At 51.9% G+C, this 21,321-nt stretch overlaps 7 protein-coding genes across 7 annotated transcripts; 1 reads left to right on the top strand and 6 right to left on the bottom strand.

Annotated features, from left to right (window-relative positions):
• Window positions 1-2,616: 2,616 nt before the first annotated feature.
• On the bottom strand, window positions 2,617-4,135 carry J4E93_004277 (uncharacterized protein; the record flags this gene model as incomplete). Its single annotated transcript, XM_049342205.1, has 6 exons — window positions 2,617-3,320; window positions 3,367-3,548; window positions 3,604-3,681; window positions 3,733-3,902; window positions 3,953-4,062; window positions 4,120-4,135. The coding sequence occupies 6 exons, from the start codon at window positions 4,133-4,135 to the stop codon at window positions 2,617-2,619; spliced, it is 1,260 nt and encodes a 419-aa protein (XP_049200357.1).
• Window positions 4,136-4,679: 544 nt separating this feature from the next.
• Window positions 4,680-6,293, bottom strand: J4E93_004276 (uncharacterized protein; the record flags this gene model as incomplete). The annotated part of the gene is made up of 2 exons (XM_049342204.1): window positions 4,680-5,828; window positions 5,892-6,293. 2 exons carry the CDS (start codon window positions 6,291-6,293, stop codon window positions 4,680-4,682), a joined length of 1,551 nt encoding a protein of 516 aa, XP_049200356.1.
• Window positions 6,294-6,540: 247 nt separating this feature from the next.
• On the bottom strand, window positions 6,541-7,393 carry J4E93_004275 (uncharacterized protein; the record flags this gene model as incomplete). The annotated part of the gene is made up of 2 exons (XM_049342203.1): window positions 6,541-7,181; window positions 7,228-7,393. The coding sequence occupies 2 exons, from the start codon at window positions 7,391-7,393 to the stop codon at window positions 6,541-6,543; spliced, it is 807 nt and encodes a 268-aa protein (XP_049200355.1).
• A 771-nt stretch (window positions 7,394-8,164) lies between these two features.
• Window positions 8,165-9,869, top strand: J4E93_004274 (uncharacterized protein; the record flags this gene model as incomplete). The annotated part of the gene is made up of 2 exons (XM_049342202.1): window positions 8,165-8,716; window positions 8,763-9,869. The coding sequence occupies 2 exons, from the start codon at window positions 8,165-8,167 to the stop codon at window positions 9,867-9,869; spliced, it is 1,659 nt and encodes a 552-aa protein (XP_049200354.1).
• A 2,346-nt stretch (window positions 9,870-12,215) lies between these two features.
• On the bottom strand, window positions 12,216-13,270 carry J4E93_004273 (uncharacterized protein; the record flags this gene model as incomplete). Its single annotated transcript, XM_049342201.1, has 3 exons — window positions 12,216-12,767; window positions 12,824-13,153; window positions 13,262-13,270. 3 exons carry the CDS (start codon window positions 13,268-13,270, stop codon window positions 12,216-12,218), a joined length of 891 nt encoding a protein of 296 aa, XP_049200353.1.
• Window positions 13,271-18,967: 5,697 nt separating this feature from the next.
• Window positions 18,968-19,385, bottom strand: J4E93_004272 (uncharacterized protein; the record flags this gene model as incomplete). The annotated part of the gene is made up of 2 exons (XM_049342200.1): window positions 18,968-19,268; window positions 19,378-19,385. The coding sequence occupies 2 exons, from the start codon at window positions 19,383-19,385 to the stop codon at window positions 18,968-18,970; spliced, it is 309 nt and encodes a 102-aa protein (XP_049200352.1).
• A 421-nt stretch (window positions 19,386-19,806) lies between these two features.
• Window positions 19,807-21,313, bottom strand: J4E93_004271 (uncharacterized protein; the record flags this gene model as incomplete). Its single annotated transcript, XM_049342199.1, has 5 exons — window positions 19,807-19,970; window positions 20,024-20,671; window positions 20,719-20,846; window positions 20,909-21,054; window positions 21,104-21,313. 5 exons carry the CDS (start codon window positions 21,311-21,313, stop codon window positions 19,807-19,809), a joined length of 1,296 nt encoding a protein of 431 aa, XP_049200351.1.
• Between the last annotated feature and the right edge of the window lie 8 nt (window positions 21,314-21,321).

Raw genomic sequence — 21,321 nt, 5'->3', positions numbered from 1 at the left:
GCCAGTCGCATGCATTCTCTCATGAAGCTGACATTCAAACCCGAAGTCGGACTAGGCCTGGACTCGTTATTGAACTTGGTTCGTCAAGCTGACGCAACTGACAAGAAGGACAAAGTTTACAGCACGCTCGGTTTGTTGGATCCTGCCATCTCCGGAACTGTCACACCTGACTACTCGCTCTCAGTGCAGCAGGTATATACGGACTTTATGAAGTCGACTATCAAAGCATCCGAAAGATTGGATCTAGTTGTTTTTGGAGGTATCTCGGCCAGGAATGGCTGGCCATCATGGGTACCTGACTGGAGAGAGCCTTTCCAGCGCCATCACATTCAATATCTAAGAACTCGCCAAGCGAGCATGAGTTTGCGTGCCAAATTCAGATTTATTAAGAAAAGAAAGCATCTTACTGCTCTTGTTTGCAGCGGATTCCGAGTCGACACAGTCAATAGTATCGCAGCCGAGCCTCATCCAGGTTGCCAAGCTCCCCGATCAACCACTATCGCGAATAGATATCGCGGTCGAACATCAGAAGCTATCCAAGAGACTTTACGCATGGGTCATCCTTCGATGCCAGCAGAGCTACTCTTCAAAATTCCGTGGACATCGACATGCAAGACTGATACTAGGCCGACTCGCGTCCACTCAAATCCGGCATGGCGCAATCTCTTCGAATCAAGCTATTTTAAACGATTCGATAAATTTAGAAGACATAACGAACACTTGCGTATCGGCGGCCAAAAGTTTCGGGATTGCTTCCCAGGCCACAATAAGCGAAGTGTGGATATCGCGGAAACCCTGCGATGCATGCGTCTGGCCCTACTTTCTTTGGATGGCAGAGCCCTGATCACAACAGGAACGGGCTATCTAGGTTTGGCACCGGTAGCGACTCGCCCAGGAGACGTCATTGCTATCCTGTTCGGTTGTAACTGCCCAGTGGTACTAAGACCTTGTAACGACACTCTCTACCGTGTCATTGGAGAATGCTACATTCACGGGCTCATGGATGGGGAAGTCCTAGACCAGCAGCGGGACGGACATGTTTCAGTGAGGGAGTTCACCTTGTGCTAGGAAGAAAATCCGGGGGAAAAAAGCGCAACTACAACGTGCACCCCCAATCACACGTCCGACTCCTCATCCCCAACATGTAGACACTCATAATGAACCTCAACCCCAACCCTACCCGTCTGGAACAACATCTCAGTCCACCGTCGTGTCATCCTGTTCGTTACCTCATCTACCCCCCAAGCCCCCGTCTCAACAACCACCTTCTTCACCCCCCTAAACCTGCGCACTTCACAGTCGCACAACTTACATACAAATTCCTCACCGGAGGACCCATCAAACGCTAGTCGTATATTCTCGATTTGAAGGCGGCATGCACTCGGCACATCGCGCATGAAATGGATGACTGCATCTACGTGGTAAAAGCGAAACTCGTTTAATCGGAATATCAATCCCGCGGTCTCGAGGTAGATCTGGCGGCATACTGTTCGTCTGTTGAGAAGGTGGTATAGTGGATAGCGGCGGGATGTGCTCTTTGGGTAGCCTGAGGGTTCGACGCGGAATTGGTAGCGAGGAGAGATGCATGGACGAACTATGATGCTTTGTTCGGTGAAAGCGTAGGCAAAGATATCATTTCTGAGCTCGCCGGGTAAGCGGAAGAGAGGGGAGTGTCGGCGGTTATGTGTAGTAAGTGGACTGTTAGCAGCCTCCAATGATAGTGACTTGAATATGTGTAATTTTGTGGATATTTTGGTGTTCTTAAGGGACGCCATGGCAACGTGGCGGCGTACTAGCCCAATGTGATGCTTAGGGACACAAGCAGGTAAGTCATAATAAGTATCTCGGATGTGCTTGCTCCAAACGATATCTCCATGGACAGCCATGTAGGGGCAATCAATACATCTGATATCATGTGCTCAACAGCATGCAGGTATCCGGGTGCCTGAACACATGTCGTTATCTTAGACGTGTATCATGGCTAACTTAGACTGACTCTTGCTCCTTCATTCCACACGCGCATGGTAAGCTGAGGAGAGAAGATTCATCATATACACACACAGGTAGTTGAGTAAGCGATGATAGTTATTCCTCGCATACTTGCTTGCTACACATCCAAATAAAACCAGATACGAGTATCACACGCATTGCCACGCGCTCGATAATCAAAGACTACCAGTCTCGATATGCATTACTTTAATTTCTACAACTTCACTCTCTATCTACCCTCTTCCTCCCTCTCCTCTGTACAACCCGTCTTTCATCTTTCCGTCCAAGCACCACCACTGGTGCATTTCTATTGTAAACGTTGTTGAAAACGCAATTAAAAAGTCTACTGATGATGAATAAGTGAGAACATGCTGGAATCGCATCATACGATCCAGCATTGCTAATTACAAGGCTTAATAAAAATGTGTATATCCAAAGCAGGTCGTCAAAAACGTCAAGTATACGGTCTTTGTCGGATAGTCGTGAAGTATCGCTTGCGCTGCGATGCGTTGCGATATGATGCGGATGGAACGCTAAAGTCGATGATAGAGACGTGCCGCCCAGTCTATGCGTGTCGAATGGTTTTGGTCGTGGTGGCGCAGATTTTCGTCCAGGGCCAAGGAACATTTAGTCGGTTCGGCCCTTCCCATCGACAACACCATTCGCCCTCCCATTCTTCTCACTCGTCTTCTTAGGAATAGTAAGGCAGTTGATACCGAGGTAATCGCAGATACTCGTAATGACCAAATGCGCCCACTTGCCGTACACCACAGCGGCGAAAACGAAGTAAGCGCGTAGGTACCAGAGTTCAAAGCTAGCGGAAATGGGACCGAATGTCGTGCCGGGGATGGTGAAGTAGGGGTGATTGATGAGCAGGGCGCCTCCAATCATGGGGGCGAGCATGATGGTCCAGTAAGGGAAGGGCTGGTGTGTGAGATGCGCGAGGATGATCTTGGTTGTCATGCGTCCGAAGACGAGCGACATGGTTAGGCAGTAGAGGACGAGGTGGTTGTCTTCTAGTAGTTTCGAGTAGGGCGATCCGAGCCAGGCCATGGTGGAGACGACGAAGATGACTAGTGGTGTCCATTCCTTGAGCAGGGGTAGCAGAGGCTCGTTCCTGGAGCGACGCGCTTTCGCTACGTTGACGATGCAAGCAGGGAGGTGGGCGGCGAAGAAGGTGAAGAGGATGATGGGTACCCAGAGTTCTTTCAGGGTTACGTCGCCGATTTCTGCTTTGTATGATGGGAAGTAGGTCGCGAGGGGTTTTGACCAGATCTCTGGGCCGAAGTAGCCGGACATGCAGATGAAGGTGCATGCAAGGATGAGCCCCTCTGTTGAGAGTCAGTAATGTCCACGCCAATCAAGCAGCTAACGTACCTGTAGGACCGTTGAAGTAGCCCAAATACAGCGTATGGGTATGGTATGTCTCCCAAGTCGAGAAGAACATGGGCAGCACAGGGATCAGCGCAGTAAAAGCGCCAATCTTGGTCGAGCCGTAACCAACAGCCGCCGTCTCGAGGAGACTGGCCAAAGTGCAGTTCAAAGAATCAATTCCATGGCTACGTCACAATCAGTATCGTGATATTGGCGCATTGGGCTGTGTTTATCACGTACTCAAAAAGTTCTCCCAGCGGGCTCGAGGTGCCGGTTCGGCGCGCTTGCTTTCCGTCGACGTTGTCCATGGTGGAGTACCTGCAAGGGATTAGCGCAGCCCTCACTCCCTTGTGCTGTTGTGTTTCTTACATCCACATGCCAAAAGCGAAGCTGTAGTATACCCATGAGGGCGCTGGTCCGACCAGATCCGGGATGTAAAGCTCGAGCAGCACGACGTTGCCCAGGATAAAGAAGAACCCTAATAACGTGACGAGGTTCGGCGCCAGCCATAGCGGCAGCAGTTCGACAAAGGCATTCCACTATGTTCACGTCAGGGCGCGTTGCGATTGCGCGGGTGCAGGGTGCGTACGTAATGCTTGAGGATGTAGCGGGAGATGAAGGATTTGTCGACGCTCGAGTATTTGTAGGTCCTGAGGTGTTGCAGCGCATCTTCGGAGACGCACTCATGCCTCGCGGTTTCTGCGCAATTAATCATGTTAGTTGGATGCGCGTCGGTGGATCGTCAAGGGGGCGTACCTTTGCTCGGCGGCATGGCGGGATTGTGTGTGACGGGATGTGGGAGAGACATGAGTTTGGCGGGGCGATTAATTTATATAAGGGTCGTGGCCATGTGGTGAAGCGGGGAATATGCGCTGCAGGTGCCGCCTGTCTCTTGTGGGATGGGATGAACAACGGGATGGCTCTGGCGGGCGTCAAACTTCTAAAGGGTACGGGTCCGTCGGCTCGGTAGAGCCATCTGCAAGGGTTGGTGCCATGCGAGATTGCACGTCATCGCTTGGCTCCAATCGCTCTTGCACGTGAAGATCACAGCCTGGTGAGAACATCACACAGTCCAAAAACAAAGTACTTGAGATACTAGTCTGAGACTGATGCGCAATGGGTTATCATTACATACAAATGCCAACGGAACAAACTGCTGTACAAGCTCTTTACACTGAGCTTTGCCATATGGAGGCTCACCCTGCCTTCCGCTCACTCGCTCAAAAACTTCCAAATCTGTACCTCAACTCGGACGGCGCATCAACGGGTGTGAGCGCATGCTGTTCCTTCAAAGCAGGTCCGCGTCGGTTATCGTTCTACGATTCTGCAGCAGCCTTCCTCTGGTCCTCCTCCTTGCGCATGTCTTCCAGGAATTTCTCCCACGTCTCGATAGTTCCCTGGAAGAAGTCGACATGCGCATCGGCGAGATCGCCCAGCGTATCCTTGAATTCGACCGCTTTGATGCGCTCAAAGTCCTGTACCTCCTTGACGGTGTGCTCGTCAAAGGCCTCACTATTTTTCTTGGCCAGCTCAACTTCGCCCGTGAGTCGCTCAATCTCAACCTCCAGCTTGCGGACCCGTTGCCGGCGCGCTTGGTCGTGATCGATACCCCGGAAGTCTTCTACCTTGGATCGCAGGAAGCCAGACGCACCCATGCCGGCCCCTGTCGCGCTAGCCAACGAATCCCGATCCGCGGCAGATTTGGCAAGGTACTCACTCAGCTGTTCGAAATCGAGCTGCTTGCCTTCTCGTGTGCGGAGTAGTGTCTTGACGGCTTGGATGTATGCGTCCATGTCGCGCAGACTAGTGAGGTAGTTCTGGTCTGTGTGGTCGCGGATAGACTTGAACCCCTGTGAGGTGGTATTTACAGAAGCAGCGAAGGATGTCAGGTTCCCTTCGACCGCAGGTTCCATGGTCGTCAGCTTTTGACACTGTGTCGCTAGATCGGCGTAGTCGGTCTCCAGATCACCCTGTCGCCTGGCTACCTTGACGGTAACCTTCTCCACATTGTTCAGGTCCTCGCCGAGCTTGTTGGCACGCTCGACAACTTCGATGAAGCGCTGGTCCGGCTTGTGAATCTTGCTAAATGTGTTGATGAGGCTTTCTGTGACAGCATCCACGAAGCCGCCGCCGCCCTGGTCGGAGCCGCTTGCAGCTCTTGATGACCGTCCCTTCATGTGTTGATTCCAGTCCGGGCTCTCCAGGAAGTTGATAACCAGAGCCGCTCTCCGTAGCACTGGATGCAGTGATATCCGCTTGAGGAAGCGGTGCAGCGAGTGGGCGCGTCTCTGCATGAAGTCCGGACCAAAGCGGTCTCCGCGCACATACTCCATCTTGTGCTTGTCGGGCAGCGGCGGGACGGCGCATTGCGGGTACTCTTTCGAGAGCTGTTTCCAGAGGAAGACGAAGTCTGTGAAGCGGCGGCGGACGGAGAATTCGGGTTTCTGGAAGGACTGGAAGTCGGACTGCGGGGATGTTTGTTAGACCCCGAACACGTAGGAATAGTGGAGCTGCAGCAGGAGGCACACCTTTGTAGTTACTAGGTACGAGACATATTGGTTTGGTGTGCCTGGCAGCTCTTTCTGCGGGCTGCCGACAAACGTCTCCAGGCGCCCTTCGCTGAAGTCGGCCGCCATTGCGCGTCTACGGACCTCGTGTGGATCGCGGATGTATATGAGGCGGCTGTTCTCAAGCTCTTCAAAGTCGCTAATCCGGTCGTATTCGGGGTCGTCGAGCAGATCGTCAAACTGGTACGGCGGGCTTGTTGGCGTGGGCTGTGTTGGACAGCTCGGAGGTGAATCGGTGACGTCGGCTGGGTACCCGGGCTTAGCGCCCTCCAGGGTGGGCGCACGATTCCTGACGCGCTCGTACATGGCTTCAAAGTCGTCCGCGCTCCTGTAAAGCGAATGAGAGTCTTTTACAGCGACCATGATATAGTGAGCGAGCTTTGCAAATATGATTAATAGTGTATAACGAGTGTAGCTAACCGCCACAACCATGGAGGGTCACCAAGCATCTACAGTGAATGGAGAAAGTGCGACTTGTCTAACAAACACGCGCAATTGCCGCGTCCACACCGAAATGCCGCCAAACAGAGCCCACCTTGATGAGAGAAAACAGAGATATCGTAAGTGACCTTTAACCAACCAAGACCTAATCCGAGACATGAAAAACACATCAATCGTCATGGGCGCCGAAGCGCTTGCTGAACTCTTCAAAAAGCTGCGGGGTAATTTCGTCGCTGCTGTTCCCGTTGACCGTCCAGAGCACGCCAAGCTTGTCGTAATGCTCCAGCAGAGGCTCACTATGTTCCTTGAAATTTTTCAGCCGCGCCTTCCACACCTCTGGGTCATCATCCGCTCTTTGTGTCAGCGGCTCGCCCGTGATATCATCCTTGCCATCCACCTTTGGCGCATTGAATGTCGTATTGTAGACACGTCCCGATGCCTCGTGCACCCAGCGGTTGCATATGCGATCGATGATTATGTCACTCGGGGTGTTGAGGTTGACAACCATGTTGATAGGTACGATGTTGTCGAGTTGGATCGCTTGAACGGCGGTTCTGGGGAAACCGTCGAGTATGAATGAAGCCGACGGCCTGTTGGAGAAGGTGTAGCGGGGAGCCCGTACCGCCGAGGGGATCATGACTGCATCTACCGTCGTCTCTGGCACGTCCATGGAGCTGAAGTTGAGCGCATATGGCCGCAAAGCGTTGTCTCGTATCCAACCGCGGTTCGTGAGTTCGTTGACGATGAGGCGCAGGATCATGGCGTCGGGTACTAGTTTGCCAGCCTTCATCGTGGATTCGGCGTGTATGCCTGCGCAAGTCAGCATTTTTCGGTATGGAGAGAGCAACGCGCATACCGAGAGGTGTCCGCTCCCGAACATTCTTCCTCAGCAAATCGCCAGAGCTGATTGACGAGAGCTCAGGGAATTTTTTCATCATGCGCTCCGTCTGAGTTCCCTTCCCGACGCCAGGCGCGCCGACCAGTATGATCCTGGCGGCCTTGGACAACCTTTGGACAGTCATTGTTGTGATGTGTGTTGTCGCTGATGTATGCTATAAAAGCGACTTTAGGAATATGCTGCTAGGTATAATCCAGGTCGGTACGGTGAATAAAGCTCGAGGGCTCCGCAGAGGGCTCGTAGTTACTAAAACAAATCCATGGCGAAAATTGTGTGGAATGAAATGGAGGATCGGAACTAGGGTTCGGAGAGAAGTGACAGGAGGAATTATGGAGTGCCCAGACGCGGAACCTGGGTTAAGATGGGAGAGGGACGACTACCGTCGGATAGGCGTGGAGTGAGGGGACGGCCCAGCATTCACGGCATGCCATTCGCAAGCCGCGCTGTCGTTCTTGCGGACATCGGAGACCCCAGCGCCTCGGCCAATTGGCGACAATATGCCGACATAGAGAATACCCATCGGTCCTTCACGTCTCTTCGTATGAATCCGAGGTACACATGTTGCTGCCTGTAGCGTCCCATGGCGCACATGTCATGCGCCCATCCGGTTTCTTCCTAGCTGTCACCATGATGCGCGTCAGTCGAATGGCTTATGCGCCCGTTGGTGGCGACCAAGCTTTACCCAGCAGATCGCCCGGCGGTCCCTGAGACTAAGTCCGAAGACGCAACGTCAGAGGAACCCATTTTCTCAGAGCTGCATCACTCCACACTCCTTGCATCAAATTCCCAACACACACACAGCCTTCTCTTTTCTACCCTTCATCTGTTGATTCACTACCCACAATACTTTAATCGTTGTACTATATACGTCACTCCCTACACTTCCCCCGGCGCAATGTACGCCGGTCGCACTGCCTCCAGGGCAGCGCCCGCAGTATTCCGAGCGGGCATCAGGACCACTACCAGAGCTCATCGCCCTATGCTGAGGAACTCGCCCGCGATCCGCATCCTCATTCCGCTACGCGCCCTCCAAACTGAGTCGACATCGAATAATGCGCAAAACTACCCGCCTCCTGGTTTCGACCCCAAGCAGGCCAACCAGCACCTCCTCAAGCCTCAGCAACAGTCAAAACAGTCTGTCGAGAAATCAGACCCCATCATCCCCAAGTCTGGCGCAACCTCCAACCCGAAGACACCCGCGCAAGATGTCCAAACATTAAGCGAGCTGAAGATGGACAAGTCGGCTGCTGAGTCCAAGGACGAGAAGAAGATCCTGGCCAAAAGGGACGCAGAGAAGAAGAAGTTGACCGTCTGGCAAAAGGTCAAGAAGGAATTGGTTCACTATTGGGATGGCACCAAGCTGCTGGGCTTCGAGGTCCGGATCAGCTCCAAGCTCGCTCTCAAGATGGCAGCCGGATACGAGCTTACCCGTCGTGAGCGTCGCCAGGTATGTTTGAGATGCCGTTCTTTCTGAAAGTTGCTGACAAGACTAGTTGCAACGTACCGTGCAGGATCTTGCTCGTTTGGTACCTTTCCTGCCTTTCGTCATCGTCCCCTTCGCTGAACTGCTGCTCCCCGTAGCGCTCAAGCTCTTCCCCAACATGCTGCCCAGCACATACGAGGGTCAGTCGGCCAAGGACACCAAAGCCCAGACGCTCCGAGCGACCCGAAAGGATGTCAGCGACTTCCTTCGCCAAACACTCAAGGAGACTGGTCTTCCAGTCTCTGCTGAGAACGCGCAGACGGAGGAGTTTGCCGAATTCTTCCGCAAGGTGCGCACCACTGGAGAGAAGCCAACACCAGACGAGATCATCAAGGTGTGCAAGATCTTCAAGGATGACCTTACCCTGGACAACTTGTCACGTCCTCAGTTGGTTTCCATCTGCCGCTACATGAACATCACCTCTTTCGGTACAGACAACTTCCTGCGCTACCAGGTCCGCGTGCGCATGCGCCAGATCAAGCGTGACGACCGTGCCATTGCTTATGAAGGTGTTGAAAGCCTCTCCGTCCCCGAGCTTCAGACCGCCTGCGCAAGCCGCGGTCTACGAACCTACGGCGTCTCTCCTGGCCGGTTACGGGACGACCTCACTAGCTGGCTCGATCTCCGCCTGAAGCACGGCGTTCCTTCAACTCTCCTCGTGCTCTCCAACGCATTCGTCTACGCCCAGGGCAAGGAGACCGAGATGACCTCTCAAATCGATGCTTTGGAAGCCGTCCTCTCCAGTATCCCTGAGGAGCTGTACCACGAAATGGATCTCGAGGTCCGCAACGCCGAAGGTGCCGCAACCAACAAGCAGCGTCTTGAGGTCCTCAAGGAGCAGCAAGAACTCATCAACGAGGAGAACGAGCAAACCGAGACCGTTGAGAACAAGGCCACAGCCTCGCCCAAGGACCACGAGGACATCGACGAGAAGCCTGCCCGGGACGCACAGGAGGCAAAGGAAGCCAAGGCCGAAGAGGAGAGCAAAGAAGCCGAGGCCAGCGCTGGTGATGCCGCCGGTGGAAGCGCCGAGCGTGCCGAACAGGATGAGCGCGCCTTGAAGATGGACGACCCCACCGGCAAGGACGAGAAGCCCGCTGAAGCGAAGAAGGTGTAAGAAAAGCAAAGTCGCCCAGCAAACACCACTTCTCTACTTTTGTTCTGTATAGCTACGAAATCTCTTGTCATTGGCGTCCCGAAAGAAGGTCCATAGAAAATACCCTGTTCCGATATTGTTGGATGGGAAGGACTATAGAATTGTATATCGTATAGAGATAAGAGATCATGCTCTCTAGTATATAGCTGTTGAATGAGAGCTATCTATCGAGCTGTTGTTACCATATCTTCATTCTATAAGATGTGACTTTCAACCCATCCAAGTGAAACGTTAAACGCGCATGTCCTATGATGCATCATTGCTGTAAACACGTCGGTCTAAGCTACCTTCAACATGGTAAGTAAATGGTTATTACCAACGTACACTGTAGCGCACCTGGTTTGTTTTTCCCCGTATCAGTGCCAGAGCTTCAAAGGTCTAGAATATTGACGTCATACGTCCCTCCTACCCGCACATCCCCCGCTTCCTCCGTCCTTATCTCGATCCTGATCAAGCTTTCTGCCAAGCATCATTGTTAACTTGGCAGTGAACTACTACTCGCCTTACTGCTTTCCCTACAATCGATCCGTCTCATTCCATTTCAAAGTCATTTGAACGCAAGTATACCATCCAGATGCCAGACGCAGCACAGATCAACCGCTCCATCAGTACCATCAAAACCGAACTCGAATATCTCGTTTCAAGTGGTGTTTTGGCGGCGCCGCAGTTGCAGTCTATTCAGGCGCAGTTACCTGTACGTGTATCTTCTACTACATCTTTCCTGCCTTTGTCTTGTCTGCTTGTCTCATCATTGGGCTCAAGAGGTAGAAGAGGGGAGTTTATGAATGAAGACGAAGAGCAGATGTTAACGGGCACCAGCAACCAAATGGCCAACCCTCGCAATACATCGATCCCAAGTATGTAGATGGAGGGAACCAATTCAACCCCGCGCTCGTCGCGCAACAAGCGCAGGATCCGGCGCATCCGGCGAATCCGAATCATCCAAAGGTATGCCTTTATTCTACTAAATTCAGTGCCTCGTGCTACGTCAAGACTATGAGTTTGAAAGGCAAGAAAAAGAAAAGGACAAAAGTCTGCAGGTGATTTTTGGAAGCTAGGGAAGCTGACTGAAAGATAGCACCACGAATGGGCGAGTAAACTAGCGCATAAATTTGGAAATGCGGCCGTTTACGGGGCTGGAGCGACGTTTGGGGCGGATCTGGTCAATGATGCTATGAGGAAGTTCTGAGATGCCCATATCGAGCAGACTGAGAACCGATTAAAGACCGATGTAGATGGGTTAGAGTAGGTGCTCCTTGGTATCGAAGGGAGGATAAGTGGGCTTCTTGTGCCTGCTATTGGGTACGGGTATTTATGTCCTACTTTCCAATACACAGCTGTTGATTCGACGTTTTGGAGTGGTACTTTGGTACTGACTCACTTCAAGAATTATGAGTCTAGCCACCCACGGGTCATGCTCTTGGGACTGTCCTCTTTGAAAAAACGTTCTTCTCACATAGATTTATATAGCTTTACATCTCAGTCCCATTCTTCCATACCACTTTCTCCTCAATCTCAACACCACCATCATGTCACCAAGAACCTCAAAAACCATCACCTCCGCCCACCTAGCCATCTCCTTACGAAACCAAATCACCTCACCCTTCCTCCGCCTGCCCAACGAAATCCGAAACCAAATCTACTACTACGCCCTAGGCGGCCATGAAATCTACCTCGTAACCCTTCCTGGTAACGACAAGAAGAAACGAATAGGATGCCGCCCACCCCACCAAAAATCCTGGGAAATGCACCCCATCCGAAAGAAGCTAGCCATCAACCTCCCACTCGCCTGCCGCCAAATTCGACGTGACCTAGGAGCCTACTACCCCTTCATCCACAACACCTTCGGCGCAACGGTACTTGCGGGTTTTCATTCTATGCTACACAGGTTTACGATTGGGCAGAGAAATAGGATTGAGTTGGTTGTTACGGACCATGAATATTATCCCACGGGGAGATGGTTGTGGATCCGGGAATATATCATGCTTTGTGGGCTGCCGAGATTGAAGATGGTGGTGTTGAGGGATGTTTCTGGTGTGGGAGAGAGAGAGAGGGAGGGGATACGCAGGACGTTTTTGGAGGAACTTGGAGATGGTGTGAGGATTGAGATCGTGGATTTCAGATTGGAGTGAGTGGGGTATGTGAAGGCCACAGAACTAGCCCTATGGCGGGACGTCTACAGGAAGAAGGATGATAAGAACGATTTCTTCGTGAGATCTTGGATATCTGACTAAACACACTCTATTCTGTTATCAAAATGCCCTAATTACCAGTCACGTACGACACAGTATACCTACGTCAGCCCATCTACTTACTACCCATCTCAAGACGCTGCTCCACGATACTAACCCTTCCACTCAAATCTCGCTCATCAATCTCAACGACAGGCCCATGATACGTCTTCCTCGCCCAAACCGCATAATAAACCGCACTGATGACCGCTATCGTACCCGTTACCAAAATCGCCCAATTCATATTCGCAGGCGTAACCTCCGCAAAGCTAGGCCAGAAACTAAAGAAGAAAACAAAGCTAAGATAGGCGCAGGCAAAGACATTGTTGGCGATGCCTATCGCGCCGGGAAGACGCCAGGGGCCCCATACAGCGCGTACCATGCCGTCGCTAGTTGTGGATTGGCTGTCTGTGTCGAAGGATTCGCTGGGTGGGAGGATGGCGCCGGTGCAACGGCGGTAGAGGAGGAGGGAGGATGTGAGAAGGTAGGAGGAGAAGAGGCCGGCGATAGCGACGGAGATTACGCCGTTGAAGGCGGTGGTGGATCCGATATTCACTAGTGCGAGAAGGCAGGCGATAAAGCTTGTAAAGGCTACGGCATAGACGGGGATGGATGTACGATCGCTGACCTGGTGGATGTTAGTACGACCTTTCTTTCGTATTGGAGGTTTTGTAGTATGCATACCTTGCTCAAGGTTCTCCATCCAGGTAGACCACGGTCTCTAGCGAATGCCCAGCAGATTCTTGATGTTGAAGCGGAGAAGCCCACGTTCGCACTGATCGTCAGCACCATGACGATGGATGCCATGACAGCAGCACCGGAGCGTGATTGAACGGCACGGTGGAAGATAGCCATAAAAGGGAACGCAGGGTTCTCTAGAAGTACAGTTTCGAGATCACCCATTCGTAAGAGCACGGTGACCATCATGACGAAGCCGAGAGAGCCGTTGATGGCGATGCCAGTCATGATGGAGCGAGGTACGACGATCTGTGCGTTTTGGATCTCCTCAGACAGCTGTGATGATGTGTTAGTGTCTTGCTGCGAAGCCAGATGCTAGAAGTAGACCTAATGTAGAAAAATACTCACATGAATCGGCCCATCACCACCAACGAAGGCAAAGACACTCCCCATAATCCCAATACAAAAGCTCAATTCCTGAGTCTGCCATTCTCCCATATTTATGAACGTGGTGAAGATCTCTTTCGCATCACCCTGTGGCCCAAGGACCAGCAAAGGAATTAAGATAGCGAAGAAACCAAGGATATGCAAGACCAGTAGCGCGCCTTCGAATTTGGGGAGTAGCCACCCAGCGGCAATGTTGATAAAGACGCAAAACGCGATGATGGCCCAGTAGAGGAGAGTGACGTGCCAGTTCTGAGGGACGTACGTATCCGGTTGGCAGAGCATGAGAAGGCCTTGAATGAGGCCACCGGTGAGGAAAGCGCCGGACCCGAGTGATGCTAACCAGCCACATAGAGTGAGCCATCCTGCGGGGAAGTCGCGTTAGCACACGCCATCGATAGAGATCGTCGAGTTTAAGGTTTACAAACCTGAGATGTAACTCAACAGTTTCTGAGAGCTTTTTGGTGCAAGCATGGAAACCCAGTGGTATTGACCACCAGATGTAGGCGCCCTTTGAGGAGGGTTAGCGATTGTCCCCTCGTCGCAAAACGCGGATTTCAAGCTGGACGTACATTGAAACAAGCTCGCTGAGCACCATGAATACAGATACGGTGCCGAGCCATACGATGAGGTAGCCATAGATGACACCAGCGGGGCCGCCACTGCTTCTTTCAGCACAGCTGTCTCATGGTCGATGTATTGTGTCATGCTGTGTACTCACTTCTGGAAGCCGACCAGGAACAACCTGAGAAACTGTCAGCGACGTGTCAACGTGTAGTACGAGGTAGTACGACGTACACAAGAGATCCTTCCCAGGTGATCAAGACGGTGCAGCTGAAACCGAGGATAGATAGGAAGCCGAAGCGACGCTGTACTTGCATCAGCCATGTTGGCGATCAATGCAGAGGGATACATACCTTCAGTACAGCTTTCTTCCCTAATCTTGCCAGCGCAAGATCATCGTGCTTGTCGCTAGAACGTGGCCTTGTTGTACTCAGTTCCGGCTCACTGGATTTAGTTGAAGAGAACGCCATCGTGCCACCAATACAAGCACAACTGAAAAGTCGATACAGCAATAAAAGCGGAACTCGTGAGACGACCGATGATGGAGGAAATGAAAGAGAGAACAAGTAGAAGGATAAAAAGAAAGAACCGAGTTGCCGTTAGAACCAAGTAGCCGCATAGATGAAGAACTAGGGCCGCTTATGCACAACATTGTAGCCGAGATGATCCTCGTAATGATCCTGACCGTTGACCTATAGCCTGTTCACCAATAGGATCGTAGCACCAGTTGTCCCAATCCGGAAGACCTGCTGGAAGAAATCTAGGCGCATATGCTGCGTGCCGTGCCACCTGCACTGCGAAACGAGGGTACAGCAGGGGTGTGCGCCTGTGAAATGCACGGCAAATTTTGCATGCGTTGGTTTGTGCTTTCTGGACCGGATGCATACTGTAGAGATAGATTTACTGCAGTATTGTTGTAGCCGGCATGCGGGCTACTGGTTCTACTTGCACTGCCCAACTCTTCGATACTTGGATGCTCCTATCCGGCCCGCTGTATGAGGGTCTGGAATTTTCGGAGCGTCCCGATCGTGATATGTCCATGAGTTGATATCCTTTGCTGTCGTCTTTGGAGGTCTGCTCTCCTCTACGGCGCAGATCGTCCAATCGCATGAGACCTGACTCAAAACCCTCCATGAATAGCTTGGTATAGGGAAGACATGTAGTGACGATAGCAAAGCACTGCACAATCTGGTTGCAGATAGACGAGCGCCAGTAACCGAGTGTCAGGTCGTCTTTCAAAGTGGAATTGGTGCTGTCGCGATTGAAGAAGCTAAGCTGAACCGCAGCAGCGACAAGGACTCTATGTGCAGATTGTCAGTATTTGATGTGTATGTAGGGCTTCGTACTCACAGTAACCGACATGAGAACAAAGCCATGACCGCTGCCTTCCGTTGCTGTCGCATGTGAAGTTGCGATGTTATGCCCAATTCCAAGGCCACGATCGCGAGCTCTGTCATGATATTGAAGCATGAGACGGTATTCCACCAGGTCAACTGTCTAACGTCAGCCAGAAGCCGACTACCCATCTGCATAGATTACTGACACGGTCGATGCACCGATCCAATGTTCTATCCCATGGCCGTGGCAACCGGCACTCGAATGCTGCGACCAACACAGAACAAACCAGCCACAGGGTTATAAGAGCCAAGACGCCAAAGTTGATTCTGCGGTGGAGCTCGGAGGGAGTCAGATGATGGACGAATGCTACGACAGCAAGCTTCGAGAAGCCGAGGGAGACGATGAAGAGTATCATTGCAGCATATTCGCTCTTGGCTCATATCAGCGATCCAGACCAGGTACTCAGGCGGAGGTAGGAGGTTACTTTGAGGTTCGACTCAATCTGATATCCACTCAAAGTTGCGATCGGTTTCCCGAAACCGTAGTGTGCTTGCAGCAATACGGCGACGGATTGTGCGACGCAAAATATCTGGCAATATCTATCAGTGAACTTTGCTGAATATGTCGATGCTTGACTTACCAAGGCTGCAAGTACGAGCCATGACTCAATCGTCAATGTTCGAAACACATAGAACTTGATACCAGCATGCGTGAAGAACGCTAGGAGGCTGGTGACGAGAGTGAACCAAGTGATGATCTGAACAATGGGCGTCCAGTTCAAGTCCGATAAAATGACTTGATGATACATCGTCTTAGACATACGCTAGAAAGACTGTTGAGCAGAGGCCGATCGACAGCTACTGCGAGAGCGGACATGTTGTATGGAATGTGGGGTGAGCGGCGCGGGTAGCAAAAAGCAGGGTGAGCGTATCAGGTACGGACCCGCCAGTGCGGTTCTTTTCGTGATGAGTAGCACAGCAGAGCTGTGCCACATGCAGCTGCGGAAAAGTATACCAGTTGGGAGACCATAGTGGCAATGTCGCGTTGAGCATAAAGCGGCTGGCATGCCGGCTAAAAGAGCTTCTCATTACCTCACAGAACGCTCGACACCTCGTGTGTTTCTGCTGAGGCAGTCGAGGAACCTTTCGCGCAGCCTTACAATCTCGCGGAGAGCTCGGAGGGGCACAGCATGTGGCCTATCGTTGTGGTTGCGAACGTGTGCTGCGACTGGTGTGAAGTGGGCACACCAACACAGCCACGTGTACGGCGTTGTCTCAGGAGTTGACTGATCCGGAGGTGGTTCAAGTTGCGCGCGTGTTGAACGGCTGCTCGACTCCAGTGGTTAGGTTAGACGGCGATTACCCAAAGCCCCGGGGCGCAATACAGGTTTGATCAAGGTATGCAGGAAGTATCAAGTCTTAGTCCGAGGCTGGGTGTGATCTCCAGACTAAAGCAGTGGCGGGAGCGGTCCGCATCATTGGTGTTAGGTCTTCCTTGTCGGTTAGTCGGACGAAAGCCTCTATTCGCCTGTAGCGCGATGGCGTGACGCTCGCCTGTCAGAAAGCGAGGGCCTTCGACTTCGCGAAGCAGGCCTCTTGAGATTGCGACTGCACCCATACCCTGGCGACATGGCTGATTGGCTTGCGGCTGAACGGAGGGACACGCTCCTTTTCACAAGAGCGGATCGAGCCACAGGAAGGGGTTTGGTGTGTATCTAGGTAGTGCAGGCGATCATGGTATACAAATGTTGAGATGGGTGTTGCGAAGAGCGAGTTGAGGCTAGAGATGCGAACTCGGCCCAAGTACCTAGGTAAGGATGACATGACGCCAAGACACTAATCAAGCTAGAGCACACCCGGATGGCGAGGGGCAACGCTGAATGACACCTGGTTCAAGAGCGATTGAGTACCACAATACACCATGAGACGTTATTGAACCACAACATCGGCACATCCTAGCGGGGTGTGAATGTACACAACAGCATATTCATGTCCGGCGGGTAAATTCTGCAGGCCGCCGGCCACGCGCTACCGAACTCCGAACCGACCTTGGAAGTCCTTTCATCTAGAACTCTACCCGGGATGGTCAACGAACTCAATATCCTTCGATCGGTAGCCGCATAAAGCTCGCATTAGTTGAGAGCCCTGACGGAGATGAGGACTTCAGAGCACAACCTTGGACATGTGCCTCAATGAAGTGAACATTAACACACACTCAAGCTGAATCATATTGTGCGACATTCGTTCATCGCATTCTACGACTCATTACATGCGTAAACCACCTCAGAAGCAACTTTTCAGTTACTCCGCTCACCATACCCATAATCCGCTCTAATGAAATCCCAGACACACCGCTGAATCTCTATAGTAGCCTTGATACCTGCATGGTCATTTCCAAACAGACTTTTCCATGCCGTCCTAAAATCCGTCATTCTCTTGCTAGTCGCCACAGCCCATGCTTTCCTTCCTTGTTTATCCTGCAGTCCATGAGGAAGCCAGAAACCAACTTGCTCGCCGCTTGGTCTGAATTCGAAAGGAGCGTGTGGACTGTGGCAGTGGTATGTACACGATGGATATTTCGGATTGCGGATGTCATCGCGGAGGCGACGCCGGCGTGAGGGACAGTGTTCTGGGCAGGTATCTGTTGGTGTCGGAACGGGAGACAGCGTGAGTGTAGGATCTACAAGCTCCTCGGTTGTCGAAGGCGGTGTTTCGATGCTTGTGGAGCTTTCGCTCTCACTGTCGATTTCGGTTTGTAGTCGAGATAACTTATCGATATCTTGGGTATTCTCAACATCGTTCTCTTCCTCTTCCTCTGCCTCTTCTATCTCCTCTCCGAACAATATACCTATATTACCTCTTTCAAGGCTGTCTTCCTCTTCCTCGACCTTCTCAACATACGCACACTCCTCATTCAGCTTCTCATCAGGCACATAGCATCTATGGCGCGCATCCCACTCTCCAAACCCACCCCATGTCTTCAGTGCCTCCATCACACTCTCAATGTCGCAATTTGACCTCAATACCACCGCCGCAAACCAGTAACCCGGCTGCACGAACATGTCCCCCCTGTCTAATTCCAAATCTAATGCCATTTCAGAGCAGTTCCGGCATTGACACCTGAACCCTCCCACCTCTAATATATCCACCGCCCCAAACTTCGGGAAAGCAGAGAGTCTATCAAGCAACCTCCAAACCGCAGGTTTATTAGCCGAACTGCGCTCATCAATCGGAAGACGAATCGCTTCCTCCGCTGCAAGGCCCTGGGTGACCAACATCCTCCAAGCTCGGTAGTGCCTTGCTTGTAATTCGTATCTCTGTTTGAGACTGAGGAAGAGAGGGGCGAGTGCGCGAGCCTGGAAGACTGGCCAATCGTAAAGAAGTTGTGAGGCCATCGCGCTAGATAGGTAGATCGACTGGTAGAGGGAGTCGTGGTGGAGAGGATGGCCGTTTCCACCGCGAGATAAGACGCGGAGGAGCTCTCGTGTCATGGTGAGATCTACTTGGATTGCTTGTTGGCGCGTTGGCCACAGTGGTTGAAGTGACATGTTGGACATCTTCTAAAGCGGTGTTGCGAAATTGTCTTGCAGTGATGTTGCTGTGGTGTTTGTGAAACAAATGTGCGAAGTAAGGAGAATGCTTGCGGTGATGTATTTCTATATTTAAGTTGAAATGGAAAATATATTCGAAGAGCGAGGGCGTCGACCATGGTTGCATGTTCGGCTGGCCAACGAGAACGCCTACATATTGAACCATTAATCACCTCTCTACCAGCTACCAAACTACCACTCTGCACCAAGCCCTATCACAAACTCATCGCTTTCCCAGTACCCGTCTCAATGCTCTCCTTGAGCATTTCTAAATCCATCTGGTACTGCTTAATCGTCTTGGGCGGCATCCCCACCTCCCAGTCATCTTTACTTACACTTCCACCTCCATCCACTTGGACATATTTCTTCTCCACCCTAACATTCCGTTCCCCTCCAAACACACCTCCGAACCCGCTGACTTTGCTACCGCCGTCTACCTTCTTACCCTTCTCTGCCTTGCTCACCTTCCTCTTCTGCTTTTTCGCCTCCTTTTTCCTCTCCCTCTCATTCTCCAATCTACACGGCCTGCAAAATCCAGTCTCAGTTCCATCACTCAGCACTCTAGTATGACCATCTACGCCTCGAGAAGTAGTCATGTCGCGCAGGATTCTGAGATTTGTCCTACATGCACATGGGAGGTTGTTCGCAGCTGCTTGGCAGGGGACTACATCGCCGACGTTGCTGTACTCATGGCCGCAGTCTCGCCAGTAAATCTTGTATTGGGTGCATAGATCTGGTGTGGTGGTAGGGGGGTACGCGTCCATTGTATGGTTGATTGCAGCTGAATAGCGGAGGCTGGTACTCATGGTTCTCCAGAGGAGAGAAGTAGGTAGTCCTTGCAGTCAGGTGCTAGAGTGTATTGCGTGCTATGGTAATGATAGCGACTGTCGCCAGGAAATAGAGTCAGCAGACAGAAGGCAGAAAGTGGTGAATGATCAGTTCTGCGCCAATTTCACATCAGACCACGTGAGTGCGTCACCGTCGAGCAGGTTGGGAACGTTCCATGAAATCAGACCTGCGCATACATTATCTTTCCCATACTGTATACTAAACCTTACTGCTTCTCAGGATATCCCATCTTTGCTTCGTCTTCCGCCGTTTCAAATCCTCCCCAGCCTTCAAATTCATCGGCAAACTTGGCTGCCGCACAGAGCCAGTGGTTTGATTTGTCACTACCCTTTCCCCATGTTTCCTCCGCTACCTTCAACGCACGCAATGCTGCGTCATGTCAGTCACGAACACCGCGGTCTGGCAAGAGGCTCGTAACATACCTTTTACATAATGCGCATCAGTGGAATGTGACCCGTTCAAGGCCTTGTCCACAATATGCTTCCAAGTCTTCTTCTGGCTGTCGTCACCAGTCATCGCTCTACCCATATCGATCTCTGGCCTCGTCTGAGCAATGTATACAGCTAGCGCGAACAGCCACCATTGCCGTATAAGACTGACATGGAACTTGGCCGGTATCAACGGGAGAAGGATGCGAATAGCGTGAGAGCTTGTAAGCACATGTACGAGGAAGAAGTCGTACTTTCCCTTCTCAGGTAGTGGTGTTCCTGTCAAAAGCCCCAAACCGACCTCCTGAGCAGCTTGGAACTGTTCGTTCGGGGCGGTAATTTCCCAAGCATTCCAGTATTCCAAAAAGGCTTCTTCGCGCTCCTCCAGCACTTTCGTGATATCGCCGCTGCGGTGATCGTACAGTCCATCGAAGCGCTTATCCTTGCGCACTTTGTCCAACAAATCGATGAGCCCGGTGTGGTTGCCAGTCGCCTCATGAGGGCTGGTCTTCGTGTATTTTGGATCGTCGATGTATTTATGGAGCGGACTGTAGAAGCAAGAGCCCATCGCTAGGGCTTCGATCGCAACGGTCGTGGAGTTGAGCTCGTAAGCGTAGCCGAGATGAATGAGAGGATGCGCAACTGCATGGAATTAGCGATATCCGGGCTTCGGAAGAGCGCAAGCTTACGTCCTGAAATGAGGCCGTTGATCAGCGGTTCTTTGCCCTTGAGCAAGAACTCCTCAAGAACTTCCTCAACATTGTACTTCTTGCTCACGAGCTGATCCTCGAAGAAATCAATGAATGCGCGTTGGTATCTGGCTGCCCATCAGCGACTGACCCTGATCCTATTCAATCGTACCATCATGCAGCTACTTACTCGCGCTTCCCCAGAAACTCTCGCCAGTCGTCCTTTGTTATCTCACCAGGCGCATCATGCCAAGGTTCCAGCACTTCCGCCTCTCTCTCGTAGATCTCGTTCAGATGCTCTGCGGTGCCTCCCAGAAGGTAAGTCGATCCCAGGATCTAGGGTACATGCTTAGCAGCTACAGCCTTTGCAGGAGGAGCAGCATACGTGCGGTGTATGGTTGTGAAAAGTGAGGTTGTGGTATATGATTGCGTAATTGGCGTGGTTCGCTTTGAGTAGGTGCTTGAGAGTTCGCGGTCGCTTCTCTGCCGAGGTCTCGATGTCGTGGATCTCTACAGAGGGGAGGTCGGCGGTGAGATGCGTGCCTTCGCCGGCGCGAAGAAAAGAAGGCAGAGATAATCTTGGTAGGCTGAACATTGTGACTG

This window comes from Alternaria ventricosa (assembly GCF_023758065.1).
Source record: "Alternaria ventricosa strain BMP 2768 chromosome Unknown scaffold_6, whole genome shotgun sequence".
Lineage (NCBI taxonomy): Eukaryota > Fungi > Ascomycota > Dothideomycetes > Pleosporales > Pleosporaceae > Alternaria > Alternaria ventricosa.
Note: the sequence above shows the minus strand (reverse complement) of the source record. Positions and strands in the feature narration are given on the sequence as shown.